A 20,296-nucleotide genomic window follows, 5' to 3' on the forward strand; every position below is an offset into this window, starting at 1 on the left:
GGGTGTGGCTACTGTAGCAGGCTAAGAGTTTGGGGAGTGGCTACTGTAGCAGACGGAGAGTTTGGGGATGTGTCTACTGTAGCAGAGGGAGAGTTTGGGGAGTGGCTACTGTAGCAGACAGAGAGATTGGGGATGTGTCTACTGTAGCAGAGGGAGAGTTTGGGGTGTGGCTACTGTAGCAGGCTGAGAGTTTGGGGTGTGGCTACTGTAACAGGCTGAGAGTTTGGGGCGTGGCTACTGTAGCAGAGGGAGAGATTGGGGTGTGGCTACTGTAGCAGGCTGAGAGTTTGGGGCGTGGCTACTGTAACAGGCTGAGAGTTTGTGGCGTGGCTACTGTAACAGGCTGAGAGTTTGGGGCGTGGCTACTGTAGCAGACAGAGTTTGGGGTGTGTCTACTGTAGCAGGCTCTGTGTTTTTTGTTGTGTAGCAACTGTAGCAGACAGAGTTTGGGATTTGGCTACTGTAGCAGGCTGAGTGTTTGGGGCGTGGCTACTGTAGCAGACAGAGTTTGGGGTGTGGCTACTGTAGCAGGCTGAGTGTTTGGGGTGTGGCTACTGTAGCAGGCTGAGTGTTTAGGGTGTGGCTACTGTAGCAGGCTGAGCTTGCGTTGTGGCTACTGTAACAGGAGGAGCCAGGTGTTGTTTAGCCGCTGTGGGACCATGACTGGTGCGATACATGGGAAAAGACATTCAGCTTCTGTTTCAGAAGTGGAAGCCATAATTAACTGCTTTTAGACCGTCACAGTTTAGACAGGTAATGAACAGATCAAAGCGGACGTGACATTGTGATGCAACAACCTTACATTTCTTTACTGTCACTTCTTATCAATGTAATGATTTTTTTTTTTCTGATTACAAGTATTAATGCTAACTCTATTTAAATTGTTACTGACCACAAACTTTTGACAGGTAGGGAAATTTTAAACCATTTTTATCTTATACCAGGGGGAAATCAAACCGCTTACAAAAGCGTAAGCATCTCCTCAACAAGACATATGATTTGAGGAATCTTTGAACACGTAAGACTACGTTTTAGATAAAAATTTGCATGAGCAATAGTAATAGTGATGGCTGCCTTAGCAAACACCACTAAGTGTCATATGAGGACAGAGTCATTAATAATGTATAGGGTACATTCAGGCGGGTGTTTGAGTAAGGGGTCGCTGGTTCTCTATCTGTATTCCAGACATGCAGTGCACCAAATGAAGCCCTGAGCTAGAAGGTAAAACCCAGTGTGAAAAAAACTGACAGAGGGAGACCACCTCCAGTGGGACACCTGATTCTATAGCCGCCGGTTTGATAAACAGCACACGAGGATGAAAAGACGAGTCAATGGTGGTCTGTTAGTGCCCTGAAGGCAGTTCCCAGAAACAGACACAACATTTCACATGCAGCGAGAGTATTCACTCTAAATGATTATGCAAAGGCAAGGGGATGCGCGGAGCATGCAGATTCAGCGCTGTGACCTGCTGGGTCCGGTCAGGCAGGAGATCTCTGGGCTGTGATGGGTGTGCAGGAGCTAATGAGCAACAGATGTAAACAACAGCTTCTGCACTATTTTTGTGCTCTATAAAATGGGATAGGAGATCTTTAATAAAGCTAAGTTAAAACAAGACGGATGCCTATAAGCAAATGTATTACAGATCCCTTTGAGTTCAGCGGGCCATGCATTAAAATGCTCAATGTTCAACTGAAAAAAATTTAATTGGTGCTTGTCAATGCAAAACATGCCACAGGGCTGTGGGTGGTTGCCAGGGTGTTGCTATGTGGTTAACACAGAGGTTGCTAGTTAGTTTCTCACTGGTCCAAGGCAAAATAGGCAAATGCCAAATATTCTGTGGCTGGATTACCGAAAATCTTCTTAAAGTAACCGTAAATTCTAAAAGTATTTCAGTGTTTATTATATATCATACTAAGGGGCTGTCGAATGCTTGAATCTGACTGGTTGACAAACGTTCTAAGGGAAACGCATAGCGAAAGTAGTTCCAGGCAGACAGGACCGCATTACAATTCAATATCACTTTGTCATTTCAGAGGACTTTACAGTTTACAGAACCAAAACCCACAACAACACTGACCGGGCAAATAAATATAGTAAACAATAGGATAACACCACAAATTATTGCCACGTTTTATTGTGTGTGTGTGTGTGTGTGTGTGTGTGTGTGTGTGTGTGTGTGTGTGTGTGTGTGTGTGTGAACAGTTGAAGAGTTGCTACTAAGCAAAACGTTATGTTATAAATCATGATGCATTATCATTGTTTAAATTATCAGTCATTAGTGTCAGTATGCTTGATGTGTCATCATGATATTCATGATATTTCAGTCATTCTGCAATTACATGAAATATTATGCAGATTGCTCTCAAGATGTGTATGATCAAGACATTGTAGAAACTCGTTGGATCCACATATTTCCAGAGTGCAATCTGAACACCTTGTTTAACTTGCTTATTTCTTCTCCCAGTAAACATCTCTGTAATCTCTCTACACCTGTGTGTACACACTGTGTGACTTCAAACTCATTATCTGAGTGTAACGCGGTGAGACTGTAACCTATAGAGCGATCATTATCCTGGCATGCTAGTGTTCTGGCACGTATGCTAATTTAACGAGAACCACCCTCTGTTATTTCCTCATTTAAATATGCCTAACACAAAATCTGCTAGCGTTAACACATTCCTTTTGCAATGCTACGTGTGATAACTTTAAACCCAGCTTGTAGACGCTGATAAAGCTATCAACATATTTGTGTTTCAACTGCATGCTCAGTGAGATTGAGAGATAATAATTCCATTAAGAAAATGCTTCCATTTAGATAAGAATATTGCCATATCAATACAAAAGAGGATGAAGATTTTCACCAGATCCGAAGTGAAAGTGTAACAGTCTATAAATGCACGCAGAATGCCGACACCTCCTCCTAATTAATGGGTTTGGCTATCGTAGCATTTCCAGTCAAGACAAACCTTATTAGAGACACTCTAGAGAAAAATGTGCTTCCATCTTACAGTTGTTGCAACAGGGACCTTTTGTGCTTCAGCGAGGTCCATGAAGAAAGGATTTGCTGAATCTGCTGTGGAAGAACTTGACTGGCCTTATGCTTTTGTGTCTGAATGGGAGCAAATCCCCGTAGCCATGCTTCAACAAAGCCAGAAGGGTGGAAGCTGTGTGTGTGTGTGTGTGTGTGTGTGTGTGTGTGTGTGTGTGTGTGTGTGTGTGTGTGTGTGTGTGTGTGTGTGTGTGTGTGTGTGTGTGTGTGTGTGTGTGTGTGTGTTTGTTTTATTTCTATATCACTGAACATAAGCATATCACTGGCCTTTCTTGAAGCATTAATTTCAACACATTCTCACTCCAAGGCCATCGGATACTGAAAGGATACTGCATGTGGACGCTGACAATAAACACTTTGAAGTGATGTGTTTGTTTCAGGTGTGTTCCAACTGTTCCAAAGCCAAACGATTGCTTGGTGTGATGAACATAATACATTTGAATATATATTGAGTGATTATTTTCCATAATGCATGATCTATCTATCTATCTATCTATCTATCTATCTATCTATCTATCTATCTATCTATCTATCTATCTATCTATCTATCTATCTATCTATCTATCTATCTATCTATCCATCCATCCATCCATCCATCCATCCATCCATCCATCCATCCATCCATCCATCCATCCATCCATCCATCCATCCACCTATCAATCCAACTATCCATCCATCCATCGATCCATCCATCTATCCATCCATCTATCTATCCATCCATCCATCCATCCATCCATCCATCCATCCATCCATCCATCCATCCATCCATCCATCCATCCATCCATCCATCTATCCATCTATCTATTAATATATCCATCTATCTATCTGTCTGTCTCTGTCTGTCTGTCTGAAAGACAGCATGGCTTTATAATCGCAGTGGAGTGAGAACAGGCTGTTCATTTACTCGAAAAGTTCATCTATCATTAATACTGTTAATGTGCATTTCTCTAATCTGTTTTTCTCTAATCTAACAATGGAATGCAATATTCTTTATATTGGTACAACTGAAAGAGTGCATCAGTAATCTACATCTACTTTATAAATATAAAACTAAAGATGTTTTCTCCCGAAAATGTTCATGCAGTACTCTCATTCACAGTACGCTCATTCACATGACTATTAAAGGTAACGGTGCTTGTATGGTCTCATAAATTGGCCTTTATTAGCTGTTCACTGGAGTAACAAACATCTGTGCGTGATTCACTCTGTGCTACACAGAAATCAATAAAGCATATGAAAGCTGAAGTCTCTCATTCTTTCATGACCGCCCTTTAACCCGAATGCTTCATAAAACGAGCTGATCAAAGAAAACCTGAAGCAGATTTGTAGCTTTTACGCAGCGCACTGCTTTTAGTGTGTGCTTTACTAATAATGCTGGAGCCGCTGTCAGAGAAACAATGACCACGATGAGCCCTGAATATAAAACATTTACACAACACTGAGAATATCATGAGAAAATATAGATCAAAGATATTCAAGAACAGTGACTTCCTTTCAAATATTCACAGTAAAAGGATCATGTAAGGCTGAAGAAGGACTTGCACTTGAGCACAGCAGAGTTCACTAGAAAGGCTACAAAAGCCAATCTCATTAGATAGCATTAGTGTGCCTCTTTATTTGCCCATTTATAGCATTTTATGTTATTTTTGTTGTGCTTTATAATGCCTTTGATTTGCACTGCCCATTTGTAGCACCATGGGCCTTAGGGAGACATTATTTTATTCTTCTGTACACTTGGATAACTGCTGATAAGAAAGCTATCGTTTTGACTTTAAACTGTGACCTAAAGTCTGTTGGACTATAAGCGTGTCCTAACTAAGCTGCATGATATATCATTTTAGCATCGATATAGGATGTGTGTATGTGTGTGATATTCACGATAGTCACATCACAGGATGTGCGCTGCCAAGTATAGGGATCATTGATCTGTAAAGACCAGGCACCACGCTTCGAAACTCACATGATTCTCGGATTAACTGCAAAGTTTAACCATCATAGAGCAAACGTTTATCATTTTCATGTTTTAGGTCCAGTCAGTTTAAACTGACATGCGTTTAAACCCGCGAAAAATGAACTCGGTCCTTTTTCTCATTTATTTGTGCTTGAACGAACACATACACACACAATTATTTAAAAAATGCCCTTCTCAACGAGTGTCCCTGTAAACAGAGTCGCTTATGACTTACGTGAAAACATAGATGCTGAAAAAAAGAAAACAGATGCGTATTAATATTTTGGATCCATGCATTCGGTCTTAAAGTGATAGCAGCCTAATATTGCTACTGTCTGTGTCATTAATGTTATCAAACTACAAAATACAAAGAGAAAATCACTTTTTTAGCTGTCCCAAATGACTTTCTATACACTATGAAACTCCTTTCAAAAACATTTAAACGACCTTAACGACCCCAAACTTTGGAATGGTAGTGCAGGTGTGTTTGAGATTTTGTATAATTTTCTTATATAGAAGAGATGTTAAGTGGAAAAGATGGGGCAAAATGAACAAGCAACTGTAACTGTTTGCATGACATTAACAACAGAAAAATACAAGTGTGTCAGTATTGATGGCTGTAAACATGTACTGACCATCAGTTTTGATAAATACTCAACTGCAACACCACAACCTAAATCATCCACCCCAGTCATCTTTCATCTTCAGAACGAGGGGATCAAACCTGAGATAACAAACAAGTGAGCGTGAACAGAGGATGAGCGACAGCTCACTGGAGAAGTGCACTGCTCGACGCCTTCAATCTGTCACTTCCTTGACAGAATTACAGTTAATGATGCTCATTGAAAATGCCAGCGCACCGCTGTCCGCTCACACACACCGACAGATACACCTTGTTTTCTCATGTAGAGGAAAACACACTTCTCTCTACGGCTGCTCATTTGTAGCTGCTCCAGTTCTGTCCTCCTGCGTCTGAATGATATCAGTCTCTCAGAACAAAGTGTAAATGTCATTGACTATGGAAACGGATTGAGGATGGATGTGCAGGTGTGTGTGTATGCGTGTGTTATGTCTTCTGGAAAACACACTCCACTGGAGATGATGTGTCTTACAGCTGATGCTTATTGTTGTTTGTGGACTAGTTTTGCGCCTGACTGAAGTTCAATGTCTACAGCAACTTCTACAATGCATAACGTACTGAAAATGTGTTCTTACAATAATTGTTAATGTCTCAAAATGTAGATATTATACCTGTTTATATCAACTGTGAGAAAAAAAGTCTGAACTGCAGGATATAAACTCTATAAAATAAGTCAGTGTTGTGAGATTTTTATAACTCAGATTTGTGAGTTTATATCGCACAATTTTGGCTTGTTTTCTCTGAATTGTGAAAACATGGTCCACACTGTGAAATATAAACTCACAGATGTTAGTTATAAAGTCAGATTTGTAGAATAAAAACTCTCAGTAACTTTGTATCTCACAATTCTGTCCCACTTTATATTAAGTGGCTTTAAGTACTATGTACTTCCATTGAAATTAATAATTTGATACAACGGACGTATTGTGTACATAAATTGTTTTACATGTACTTATATTTTGAAAATACCTGCATGTAATTACAGCTGTAATAAATGTATGTAATTACATTTGTAATTACACTGTTGCCATTCCCTTACACCTTAATCCTTAATAACCTTAAACCGACCCATACCACCACACCTGACCCTAACCTTACCCGTATCACACACACCTGACCCTAACCTTACCCGTATCACACACACCTTACCCTAACCTTACCCGTATCACACACCTGTCCCTAACCTTACCCGTATCACACACACCTGACCCTAACCTTACCCGTATCACACACACCTGACCCTAACCTTACCCGTATCACACACACCTGACCCTAACCTTACCCGTATCACACACACCTGACCCTAGCCTTACCCGTATCACACACACCTGACCCTAACCTTACCCGTATCACACACACCTGACCCTAACCTTACCCGTATCACACACACCTGACCCTAACCTTACCCGTATCACACACACCTGACCCTAACATTACCCGTATCACACACACCTGACCCTAACCTTACCCGCATCACACACACCGGACCCTAACCTTACCCGTACCACACACACCTGACCCTAACCTTACCCGTATCACACACACCTGACCCTAACCTTACCCGTATCACACACACCTGACCCTAACCTTACCCGTATCACACACACCTGACCCTAGCCTTACCCGTATCACACACACCTGACCCTAACCTTACCCGTATCACACACACCTGACCCTAACCTTACCCGTATCACACACACCTGACCCTAACCTTACCCGTATCACACACACCTGACCCTAACATTACCTGTATCACACACACCTGACCCTAACCTTACCCGCATCACACACACCGGACCCTAACCTTACCCGTACCACACACACCTGACCCTAACAACCTGACCCTGCTGGAAACAAGCTTCCTTATAATACCATTGATTCAGCATGTTGAATACAAACAGTCACTGGAGAGTGTGAAATAACCTGCTTCTTCCATGGCTCTCTGTGGGATCTCTACAAATATATCAATGTTATTCATTTAGCTACTTAAACTATTGCAACATTACCAGCTCACAGCTGAGAAATGTAATTCTGCTTTACAGTATCAAAGCTCTTTTTATTGATGCAGACAGTAGCAGGGCAGCGCTGATGACAAGCCTCTGTTTGTGTGAGTCTTTCTCTGTTGGAGAGCGAGATTGGAAATCAAATTGTCATTTATATCCTATTGTATATTGTCTTTGAATTTCCCTGCTTCTTTTGCTGTGCGGCTTTTAAAATAACTGAAATCGAACTGATTTGGAGCTGTGCATTTCTACAAAATTACCCTCAGAACTCATAATGTGTTGCATTATTAATGTAATAAATGTTCATAATGTAAAAAATTAAATAAAAGTGTAATGTAAATGTAAACATTGAGTTCCATTTAGTAACGTATTCTTACATTATGAAAAATGTATTACATTATAAACTCACCAAGAGCAAAACATATTTAATGTTGAAGTACCTAATAAATGCACAATATATAAATATCCATGAATTTAATATTATTAATGTTATTGGTATTGTTGTTTTTATTAGTGGTAGTAATATTATTGTGCATTCCTTCGGTAACGCTTTACAATAAGGTTACATTTGTTTACGTTAATCAACTATATTTGTTACAAAAACAAAAAAAACTAACAATGAAAATATATATCAATATTAGTTCATGTTTAGTTCAACATTCACTAGTACATTATTCAAATTAAAAGGTGAATCTGTTAATATTATTTAATGGAATTATTTAAAATTGGCTGTTCAAGTCATTTGAACTATTTTTGTAGTTTATTAAGCAGAGTTAAACAATTGTGTTGAATCTTGTGTAACTTAAAAAGTGAAATTGAAATCTAATACGTCAGCACAAAATCTCTCACAAGTCTTCAGTTTGGTTGAGATCTGTTGACTGAAAAGGTCATAACATATGATTCATATCATCATATCATTATATCATCATATCATCATATCATCATATCATTATATCATCATATCATCATATCATCATATCATCATATCATCAGACCCTCTGCCCGGTGGATGGAGACTTTCATTAATTTGAGCCAGTGAATTTCAAAGAGTGTCTTGAACTTATTAGTGTTGACAGCGTATGGCCTTCACAACTGGAAGAAAAGAGAAAATGTTCTCAGACTGAGGAGAGATGATAATGTGTATTATTGTGCCATGTAGAAATTGTGGTTTGTTTCTGATGCAATAAACCTTCAGCTATGTTTATTCTCTCTCTCTCTCTCTCTCTCTCTCTCTCTCTCTCTCTCTCTCTCTCTCTCTCTCTCTCTCTCTCTCTCTCTCTCTCTCTCTCCCTCTCTCTCTCTCTCTCTCTCTCACTCTCTCTCTCTCTCTCTCTCTCTCTCTCTCACTCTCTCTCTCTCTCTCTCTCTCTCTCTCTCTCCTCTCTCTCTCTCTCTCTCTCTCTCTCTCTCTCTCTCTCTCTCTCTCTCTCTCCCTCTCTCTCCCTCTCTCCCTCTCTCCCTCTCTCACTCTCTCTCTCTCCCTCTCTCTCTCTCTCCCTCTCTCTCTCTCTGTGCGTGTGCGCATGTGCGGGCGTCTGAGGAGTGTGTGAGCGTCTGAGCGAGTTGCGGCGTGTTTGAGTGAGTTGTTAGTTTTTTTCCTTTTCTCTTTATTTTGTTTAGATATTTTGGTTTAGTGTTCATTCAATTGTCGCCGGGTTTTTTCACCTAAGGGTGGAAAATGGGGACAAATTCAGATGGCTGTGTTACTTTAACCGCTCAACATGGGTGCAAATGTCTACCTGATGAGTCCATAACAGTTGAGGATTGTCTAGTTGCGATCAGCAGCGAAATTGGTGCTTGTAACATTGTGTCCGCATCAAGGATGAACAAGGCTGTTGTTGTCTTTTTGAAAGAAGTCTCTTTGGTTCAGCATCTAGTTGAATATGGTTTATCCGTTAGAGATACTTTTTTATCAGTTTTGCCGTTGTCGAGTCCTTCCAAGAAGGTTATCCTTTCGAATGTCCCCCCATTCATTTCTAAAGATTCACTCGAGCGTTTGTTAGGACGCTATGGTAAACTAGTGGGGCCGATTAAAATGATCCCTTTAGGATTAAAAAATCCAGAACTCAAACATGTGATGTCATTTAGACGTCAGACTTTCATGATTCTGAATTCTGAATTTAAATCCTTGAATACGTCAGCTAAAACCACTGTGCTGGGTAAAGATTATACCATTTATATCAGTACTGAATCAATGAGGTGTTTTACTTGTGGGAAGTACGGTCATACAAAACTGGTATGTTCAATGAATGATGAGGCTAACATTAATGTGAATGAGCTTAATCATTCTACGGAACATTTGCCTTCTGCTCCAGTAAATAATGAAGGTGCCAGCAGTGACAGAATTGATCAGGTAATTGAAGCGCCTTCTCTCTCTGAAGATGGAGAAAGTGCTAACGAGCCTATAACGAACGAGCACGTTGACGATTTGACACATTCTTCCGTGAATACCGTTGTAAGGGTAAATGACAGCACAGTGCGGGCTGAAGTAGAGCGCGCTGACGCAGATATCGCCGGCGAAATCGGTGAACCGGAGCGGCCAGTAGAGCCGGCTGAGCTCGTGATGCCTGGCGGAGAGTTGGTCGATTCGCAGGCATCAGGATTTAGCCTGTCTCAGGGTGATACTGGTGTGTTGATAGAAGGAAGTGAGATGGATTCTGATAGTGACACTTCTGATATAGCAGAAAATCTTACTATTGCAAATTCTCAGGGAGGGTCTGCAGAGAATGGTCACATTTTTAAATTAAAGCATCCTTATTATACTGTTGGTCAAATTAATAATTTTTTGGACAATACCTTTAACCAGCGAAAACCAAAACTTGAGAAATACTTCCCAGATTTACAGCTCTTCGTTGATTCATGTATGATGGCAATGAGAAAGGCAACACTGGAGGAGCTCGATCAGCCTAAACGCTACAGGCTCAAAAAATACCTGAGCATTGTTAAAAAAAAGATTAAAAGCTCGGTTCAAAGACTATAGGGGTCATGATTGTCAGTTTATTATTTTGGGTTTCTGGATACCTTAACATTATCTTTTCCATGGCATCCATAAATATTGGATCTTTTAACATCAATGGATGTCGGGACACAACAAAGAGACTTGCTCTGTTTAATTATTTGCAACTTAAAAAGGCAGACATTATTATGCTTCAAGAGACTCATTCTGACTTACAGAATCAGACACAGTGGAATTGTGATTGGAAGGGAAATATTTTAATGAGCCACGGGACTAATCTTAGTGCTGGTGTTGCTATACTTTTTTCTCCATGTGTCTTTAATCAACCAGTTATGTTTGAGATAATACCTGGTCGACTTTTAAGAGCAGATATTATGGTTGGACAAATAGGGTTTTCTTTTTTTAATGTATATGCTCCAAATGTTGGACAAGAGCGTAAGATATTTTTTGAAAAGTTGTCAGATGCCTTGTCACAGTGCCCACAGGATAATGTTGTGGTAGTTGGAGGTGATTTTAACTGCACTATAAACCCCGATTTAGATAGGAATCACGATGAACCTCACTCAAGTTCTGCAGAAGTTTTAAAAAATGTTATTGGTTATCATGATCTTGTTGATATATGGAGAGATAGTTTTCCTGGGGTTAAACAGTATACCTGGTTAAAAGTTAACTCAAATTCTTTGTCTGGAGCGAGACTTGACCGATTTTACGTTGCAAAGAGTAATAGTGGTAGGTTTTATAACAGCCTAATAGTACCATCTTTTCTATCTGACCATCATTATATCTCCGTGGCTGTTTCTGTCCTGTCTTCTAAAACTCACAAATCACACTGGCACTTTAACAACAGATTATTACAGGATCACTCTTTTATTCACTCTTTTGGCTTTTTTTGGCAATCTTGGAGAGAGGAGAGATGTAGTTTTCCTTTATTAAGTCAGTGGTGGGACATAGGCAAAGTGCATATTAAGTTGTTTTGCCAACAATATACTGCCCATAACACCAGAACTCTCAGAGAAAAAATGAGATCTCTTGAAGAAGACATTCTGAGACAAAGTGACCATGGTGACTCTGCTGATTCCATTGAGAGGAATAAATTCCTTCTAAAGACTTTGTTGGAGGAGCAAGGAAAAGCAGCTCTCTTAAGGACCAGATATTCTCAATTAAATGAAATGGACACTCCCTGCATTCTTCTTTGGTCTGGAAAAAAAACCAAGAGAACATAAGTACTTCCATAAACTGAATTTACCACAGGGTGGTGTGACAACTGACCAGCAGGAAATCCGTACTCATGCACTTTCCTTTTATGAGGACCTCTACTGTGCTGAACTATGTGATAAATCAGCAGCAGAACAACTTCTGTGTGATTTACCACAGTTATCAGAGGAAGATCAACATATCCTTGAGAACCCTATATCCTTTGCTGAACTTTCTCTTGCCGTCCAGGAGCTGAGCCCTGGGAAGTCGCCTGGTCTGGACGGTCTTTCATCGGAATTCTATCGTGCCTGCTGGGATTTGATTGGAGAGGACCTGTATGCAGTCTTCCTGGAAAGCTTTAATCGAGGGAAACTTCCATTGAGTTGTCGGAGGGCAATCATAACATTGATCCCAAAAAAAGGAGATCTTGGGTTCCTTAAAAACTGGCGACCAGTGTCACTGATTTGTGTTGATTTTAAAATTTTATCTAAAACACTAACTAATAGACTTAAAAAATATATGTCCAATGTAATCCATGAAGATCAGTCATTTTGTGTCCCTAAACGTACAATTTTCGATAATCTTTTTCTCGTAAGAGACATTATTTCAGTTGCTCAAAGGCACAAATTGGACATTGGTTTCCTCTCCTTGGATCAGGAAAAAGCTTTCGACAGGGTGGACCATCTTTATTTGTTCAAGACCCTTGAAGCTTTTGGTTTTGGTGCCAATTTCATTTCTCTTGTCAAGCTACTGTACAGTGACATTTACAGTATGTTACGAATTAATGGGTCTTTAACTAGACCTTTCTCTGTGACTAGGGGAATAAGACAAGGATGTCCTCTGTCTGGTCTTCTGTACTCTATTTCCATTGAACCTCTGCTAGTTATGCTGAGGAAACAGTTGTGTGGTATTGGTGTCCCAGGTTTCCCAGAAGTAGCCCCGGTGAAACTTACAGCGTACGCAGATGATGTGACAGTAATAATCAAGAGCACTGATGATGTTACTAAACTTATTTCTTGTTTGAACAAGTTTCAGAATGCTACAATCGGGTAATCGGTAGATTACAGAAATGGCGATGGCTTCTCCCACAGCTCTCTTTCAGAGGGAGGTGCTTGATTATCAATAATCTGGCTGCCTCAATGCTATGGCACAGAGTAACTGTTTTAAATCCTCCGAAGGAGTTGCTTATTACCATTCAAAAAGCTTTTGTGGATTTTTTTTGGAACGGTTACCATTGGCTTATTCCTGGTATACTTTACCTTCGTGTGGCTGAGGGAGGTCAAGGACTAATACATATAGAGTCAAAAATACTAGCAATGAGATTACAAACTTTACAGAGGCTTTTGTATTGTTCTGCTCCTTTACGATGGGTTACATTTGGGTTGTCTATATTGAAAGATTTAGGTGGGATAGGCCTAGATAAACAGTTGTTTTTAATGGAAAAGCCCTTTGAGGAATAAGCACACGTTTTCTTCCCTAATTTTTACATGTTAGTAATTAAATCGTGGAAATATTTAAATTTTTCAAGAACAGAAGATGTACACTATGGGCTTTCTGAGCCTTTGTTTTTTAATCCTCTTATAAAGCTACCATCTAATGTGTCTTGTTTTGTTCCACATTTTTTAAATGCTGGAGTCAGTAAAGTTATGGATTTAATTGATTTGACACAATGTCAGTGGCGAACTGAGTTGTCACTTGCTGCACAGGTTAAATTAAAATCTCTGAGAACTGTGGATAGGATAATTAATTGTATTAGGGATGCTTTGCCCCCTGCATTAATGTCCTGTATAAACTCAGCCCTGGTAGATGGTTTTACACCTCAGAACTTCCCTGAGCTGAAGGTGATCCCTAAAGATGGAGGAGTTGGGGGTAATTTAAACCAGACTACATTGTTGAAGGGATATGGGGATTTGGTTTTTCATAATGTGGAAAAAAAAAATCTTTATTATATTTGTGTTAAATCTGTGCATGTTGGACATTTGCAAGGAAAAACAGATACTAAATGGAGGGATAAGATCTCTATTTGTGATGAAGTTCATCCATCATGGAGAGTATTGTATAAACCTCCTATCTCCAAGCGTTGTGGAGATATTCAGTGGAGAGTACTCCATTGTGCTATAGCCTCAAATAGTTTGGTATCAAAGTTTAATAAGATTGTTCAGTTATGTCCCTTCTGTAATGCTCATGATACTGTTTTTCATATGTTTTTTGAATGTCCAAGACTTGGTCCTTTATTTGTAATACTAGAAAAGTTGATCACAAAATTAGGGTTTTCATATAACAATACCTTGTTTATATTAGGATATAAATATAGAAGGTCATGGCAACAACAATGTGTTCTTGCCAATTTTTTAATTGGTCAAGCTAAGTTAGCCATTTTGAAATCCCACCAGTGTAAAAATACAGGAAAAGAAGTTGATATGGAAGCTATGTTTAGGTCTTTAATAGAATCTCGAGTGACCATTGAGTATACATATTACAAACACACTGATAATGTTGCTTTGTTTGAATGGAGATGGGGTGTGAGAGAGGCACTGGTGACTGTGAGTGCGTATGGAAGTTTAGTTTTTAATTGGTAAAATGGTTGTTGTTTTGTAATGTATTTTGTATAAAAATATTGTCTTAAACCCTAAACTGCTTTAAATAAAAGGGGTTTAAAAGTCTCTCTCTCTCTCTCTCTCTCTCACTCTCTCTCTCTCTCTCTCTCACTGTATGCTAGTTGTTATACTATCATAATAATCTTCAGCTAGTAGTAGCAAAACTTATTACAATTAAATGTCAAGCGTACAGGGTGAGAGTGAGCAGAAGTGACTGATAGCAGCATTGCAAACACTTTTTATAGATTGCAAGTTATGTTACGAGATTAGCACACTCGTTTGGGGAAATAATAATTAGGTAAACATAGTACAGAGTTGCCTTAAAAGAGAACATTAATCAAAATAATAATGATAAAAACAACCCTGCACTTTTATCCCACAAAGCAGCGCCATATAAAAATATTTCTTTTTTTTCTACTTTTTTTGTTTATGCATGCATGCACTGATTTTACATTAAAATTAAGAACACAGAAAAAAATGATTATTAAATACTGCAAAATCCTGGCAATACATCAGAGTGTCTTCAACTGTTTTTAGTTTTTTTTAGAGGACTGTTGTTTTCAGTGTTTTGCTCTCTTTTCCATACTCTCATCTGCTGCCAGAGCACCGGTGTGTGATGAATTCATTGAAGTTGCACGCAAAGTGCAATAAACTGCAAAACTAAGTGCACCCAGAGATTTCACCAGTGAAAATGAGGAAATATCACATGAGCAGGAGTGATGTTGCTCCAGATATCAGCACAGATGTGTTCACATTCACACCAACAGCACATTGGTAAGTGTGAAATTGCTTTTATATATAATTCAATAAACGGTAACACTTTAGTATAGGGTCCAATTCTCACTATTATCTAGTTGCTTATTAACATGTACATTACCAGGATATTGGCTGTTTTTCTGTCCTTATAAAGCACATAATCATGCCCTTTTTCTTGCATGACCGTATTCTACATCCCTTAATCTACCTTTCTAACTATTAATAAGCAGTAATTAGGAGTTTATTGAGGAAAAAGTCATAGTTAATAGTGAGAATTAGACCCTAAACTAAAGTGTGACCCAATAATCAAAGGGGCAGATTTACTAAACAGGATAAATTAGCATCCGCAAACAATAAAAGCACAGATGAGAGTTGTAAATTCTGCAGGTGATCTTCAGAGAATGTGCAGACTTAATGACATATAAGGTGCAAAATAGGTTAAGGAATGCTTTTTCTGGTTCAATAATGGTGCAAATACCAGTCAATTGACTGCAACAAACCTTAGTTAATCACCTTGCATGATTCATTTAAATACTCTCTCTCCAATAAATGTTGTGTCTGAAAGGGAAACTCCTACAAATGCATATGCAATAAGAAACTGCAAAAAATAACTAAATTAAAAATGCAAAAATAATCCACGCCTTTTCATCTCAAATGTTTCACTGTGTGTGTACAGTAAATCCTGACAGTAGCTGTATATAACTCCAAAAGAGAGTATGCTCTGGTGCAAGCTGTAATAAACCTAGATTGTTGTTGTTGTTTATTTTCTTTGCCAATGAAAATAGTTCCAAATGAAGCAAAAGCAGGATCAACCAGTGTGTATCAACACACAATCATCAACAGGAGAATGAATGAATCCTTATGAGGAATGCTAGGCTTATGAATATCAAGCTATTTAACTGGATGCTCCCGGAAGGTTAACATCTGTTTGACTCTTTTAATATTTATCATAGAGTCTTCTCTAGTGCACTTCTTGAGGCCAGGGAACTGATGTTTACATGCACAGCTCTCACTAGCTGGACTCCGGTACACTTGCATAATAAAACCATGACTTTTCTTCAGTGTCATCGTGTGCCTGAATAACATTGCATAGTTGTGCTATGAGTAATTTTCTATTGCAAGTGGATTGTATTCTATTCTATTCTATTCTATTCTATTCTATTCTATTCTATTCTATTCTATTCTATTCTATTCTATTCTATTCTATTCTAAGTCACACTTTATGTTGATGTTCCACTTTAGAAATTCTACTAACTGTACGTAATTTTGCAACTGCATGTCAACTAACTGTCTTTAGAGTATTAGTAGTGTATTAGTCTATTAGTAGACTGTTAGGTTGAGGTTTAGTTGACATGTAGTTGTAAAGTTGCTCATAGGCCCTGATCACACAGAACGGGCAGTGTGCTGCGTTTTTTTATGTTGCTAGGCAACCACCGACACAGCTGTCCTGTCAGTCAAATAAACGTCATATTAGCCTTTTATTAACTTTATTTACTTTCTGTTAGCATCGTGGTAGTTACGGTTGGTGAAGTTGTTAAGCTCCTGGTAACCCACGACAGCCACCACAAGTTTATCCTCCATCATTGCAGTGTCGAGACGTTCAAAGGAACTGTAGCTTTCGTCACTTCAACGGATGGCCCGCCTCTCCATTCATTCGACTGGACAGTTGAAAAAAACGCGATGACGTCGATCGATTTTTCCGCTCGGAGTGGCTTTTTTTTCAACTGTAAAAACGCAAAGCGTCTGGGGCGCATAAACAGCGCACAGAACACTCACTGCCAGAGGAAAACAATTAAAAAAAGGCGCCTTTCACTGCAACAAACGCTTTCGGTGTGATCGGGGCCATAGTCAGTAGAGTGTTTGTTGAGGAGCTTCAAAATAAAGTGTTGTTCTGTTCTGTTCTGTTCTATTCTATTCTATTCTATTCTATTCTATTCTGTTCTGTTCTGTTCTATTCTATTCTATTCTATTCTATTCTATTCTATTCTGTTCTGTTCTATTCTATTCTATTCTATTCTATTCTATTCTATTCTGTTCTATTCTATTCTGTTCTGTTCTGTTCTGTTCTATTCTATTCTATTCTATTCTGTTGTACTCTATTCTGTTGTACTCTATTCTATTCTATTCTAAGTCACACTTTATTTTGATGTTCCAATTTTAGAAATTCTACTAACTATACATACTTTTGGAACTGCATGGGCCTTTCACTGCAACAAACGCTTTCGGTGTGATCGGGGCCATAGTCAGTAGAGTGTTTGTTGAGGAGCTTCAAAATAAAGTGTTGTTCTGTTCTGTTCTGTTCTGTTCTATTCTATTCTATTCTATTCTATTCTATTCTATTCTGTTCTGTTCTTTTCTATTCTATTCTATTCTATTCTATTCTATTCTGTTCTGTTCTATTCTATTCTATTCTATTCTGTTCTGTTCTATTCTATTCTGTTCTATTCTATTCTATTCTGTTCTATTCTATTCTATTCTATTCTATTCTATTCTATTCTATTCTGTTCTGTTCTGTTCTGTTCTGTTCTATTCTATTCTATTCTATTCTATTCTATTCTGTTGTACTGTATTCTGTTGTACTCTATTCTATTCTATTCTAAGTCACACTTTATTTTGATGTTCCAATTTAGAAATTCTACTAACTATACGTACTTTTGGAACTGCATGGGCCTTTCACTGCAACAAACGCTTTCGGTGTGATCGGGGCCATAGTCAGTAGAGTGTTTGTTGAGGAGCTTCAAAATAAAGTGTTGTTCTGTTCTATTCTATTCTATTCTATTCTATTCTATTCTATTCTATTCTATTCTATTCTATTCTATTATGTTCTATTCTGTTCTATTATATTCTGTTCTATTCTGTTCTGTTCTATTCTATTTTATTCTGTTCTGTTCTGTTATGTGTATAGTTACCCTTTATTTTGATGGTCCACTTTAGACATTCTACTAACTATAAGTAACTTTGCAACTATACGTCAACTAACGCTCATTAGAGTATTAGTAGAGTGTTAAGTTAATGTTAAGTTGACACGTAGCTGTAACACACATAGTTACTTATAGTCAGTAGAAAGTCTGTTGAGGAGCATCCAAATAAAATGTTACTCTAGTCTACTCTACTCTACTCTAGTCTACTTTACTCTAGTCTACTTTACTATACTCTACTACACTCTAATCTACTATACTCTAATATACTCTACTCTACTTTACTCTAGTCTACTTTACTCTAGTCTACTTTACTATACTCTACTACACTCTAATCTACTATACTCTAATATACTCTACTCTAATATACTCTACTCTGCTCTAGTCTACTTTACTATACTATACTATACACTACTCTGCTCTACTTTACTATAATCTACTATACTCTACTACACTACTCTATTCTAGTCTACTCTTCTGTACTCTACTCTAGTCTACTTTACTATACTCTACTCTACTCTACTCTACTATACTAGACTATACTCTACTAGACTATACTCTACTCTACTCTACTCTACTATACTATACTATACTCTGCTCTACTCTACTATACTATACTCTACTCTACTATACCATACTATACTATACTCTACTCTACTATATTATACTCTACTCTAGTCTACTTTACTATACTCTACTCTACTGTACTATACTATACTCTACTCTACTATACTATACTCTACTCTTCTCTACTCTACTCTACTATACTATACTATACTATACTATACTATACTATACTCTGCTCTACTCTACTATAATATACTATACTCTACTCTACTCTACTATACTCTACTCTACTCTACTATACTTTACTCTACTCTAGTCTACTATACTATACTATACTTTACTCTACTCTACTATACTATACTCTACTTTAGTCTACTTTACTATACTATACTATACTATACTATACTTTACTCTACTCTACTCTACTCTACTCTACTCTACTATACTATACTTTACTCTACTCTACTCTACTCTACTCTACTCTACTCTACTGTACTCTATTCTATTCCACCCAGCTTATAGTATTTTATACTGTCTGTAATGTTATATCATAATACATTTGAAATAATTTGCTTGTGATTGTGGTCACGACTGCTCAGCCAATTTTAATTATAAGAATTTACTGAAGTGTGCATTTTACTGTACACAAAATGATATGATCAATAATTCATGGCTTCATGTGTATTTCCATTACTTTACATCTTCTTGCATTTCAACTTTATTAGTTTAAGTTATGTGAGATCAAAAAAATTTTTTCATCTTGAGGTTAGTGTTAGTGTTAGGTTCCAGTTTCAGCAGATCTGTGTCGTGTCAGTCCTCACCATCACTGAGATGTGCAGCAGGTGCATGTGTTCATGTAGGACCCGAGGCTGCTCTCGAACCGTGGGCTGCGTGACCTGGGACAGTTGCTCAGAGCTGCTGACGGACACGTGGAAGAACAGCGTCCCGTTCTCCAGCCACTGCTGCTTCCAGTGCACCTGCGAGATGAGCGCGCCGGTCCCAGACATCTCTGAAACACACGGAGCAAAGACACGCTGATCACACACTGTGCCGGATTCAAAACAGCAGAGCGGTAAAAACAGGCCTGGGGAAATGTGATTTATAATGTTATTTAAAAAATGCAACAAAAAAAAGTGTAATGAGCACATCCGGTAATTATATAAATATAATATAAAATAAATTACATAATACACTACCAGTCAAACGTTTGGTTTATTTATTGATTTCAAATATTTTGAAAGAAGTTGATATGATCACCAAATTTACATTTAATTTTTCAAAAATAGAGTAATTTTATTTTTCTGTTTTAATTTATTTTAATTAAAATCATTCTAATACGATGATTTGATGCTCAGGTATCAGTAATTAGTATTGATGACCGATAATGTTGCTCTTATTGTTATCAATGTTTTTATGTGGAAAATGGAAAAAGATACCTTTTCCCGGGAATCTTTCATTAATAGAAAGTTCAAATAAGCAGCATTTACTAAATATTATTAATTGTCAATTTTTATCAAAAATCCATCTATTTTTTAATCTTACCCCAAAATGTTTTAATAGTAGCGTCTCACAGTTTCCATAAAAATATGAAGCAGCACAACTGTTTTCAACATTAATAATAATCATAAATGTCTCTCGATCATCAAATAATCATATTATAGTGAT

At 38.0% G+C, this 20,296-nt stretch overlaps 1 protein-coding gene across 2 annotated transcripts in view; it reads right to left on the reverse strand.

The window, feature by feature from the left end:
• astn2 (astrotactin 2) overlaps positions 1–19,638 on the reverse strand; it is a 433,109-nt gene extending 413,471 nt beyond the window's left edge. For both annotated transcript variants that reach the window (XM_077206841.1, XM_077206840.1), the window contains exon 1: positions 19,453–19,638. In XM_077206841.1, the coding sequence (XP_077062956.1) occupies positions 19,453–19,638 (186 nt within the window). The remainder of the gene's footprint in view (positions 1–19,452) is intronic.
• Positions 19,639–20,296: the final 658 nt, after the last annotated feature.

The sequence above is a fragment of the Siphateles boraxobius genome, unplaced genomic scaffold, assembly GCF_051911475.1.
Source record: "Siphateles boraxobius isolate OS27281-9 unplaced genomic scaffold, OSU_SipBor_1 56, whole genome shotgun sequence".
Classification (NCBI taxonomy): domain Eukaryota; kingdom Metazoa; phylum Chordata; class Actinopteri; order Cypriniformes; family Leuciscidae; genus Siphateles; species Siphateles boraxobius.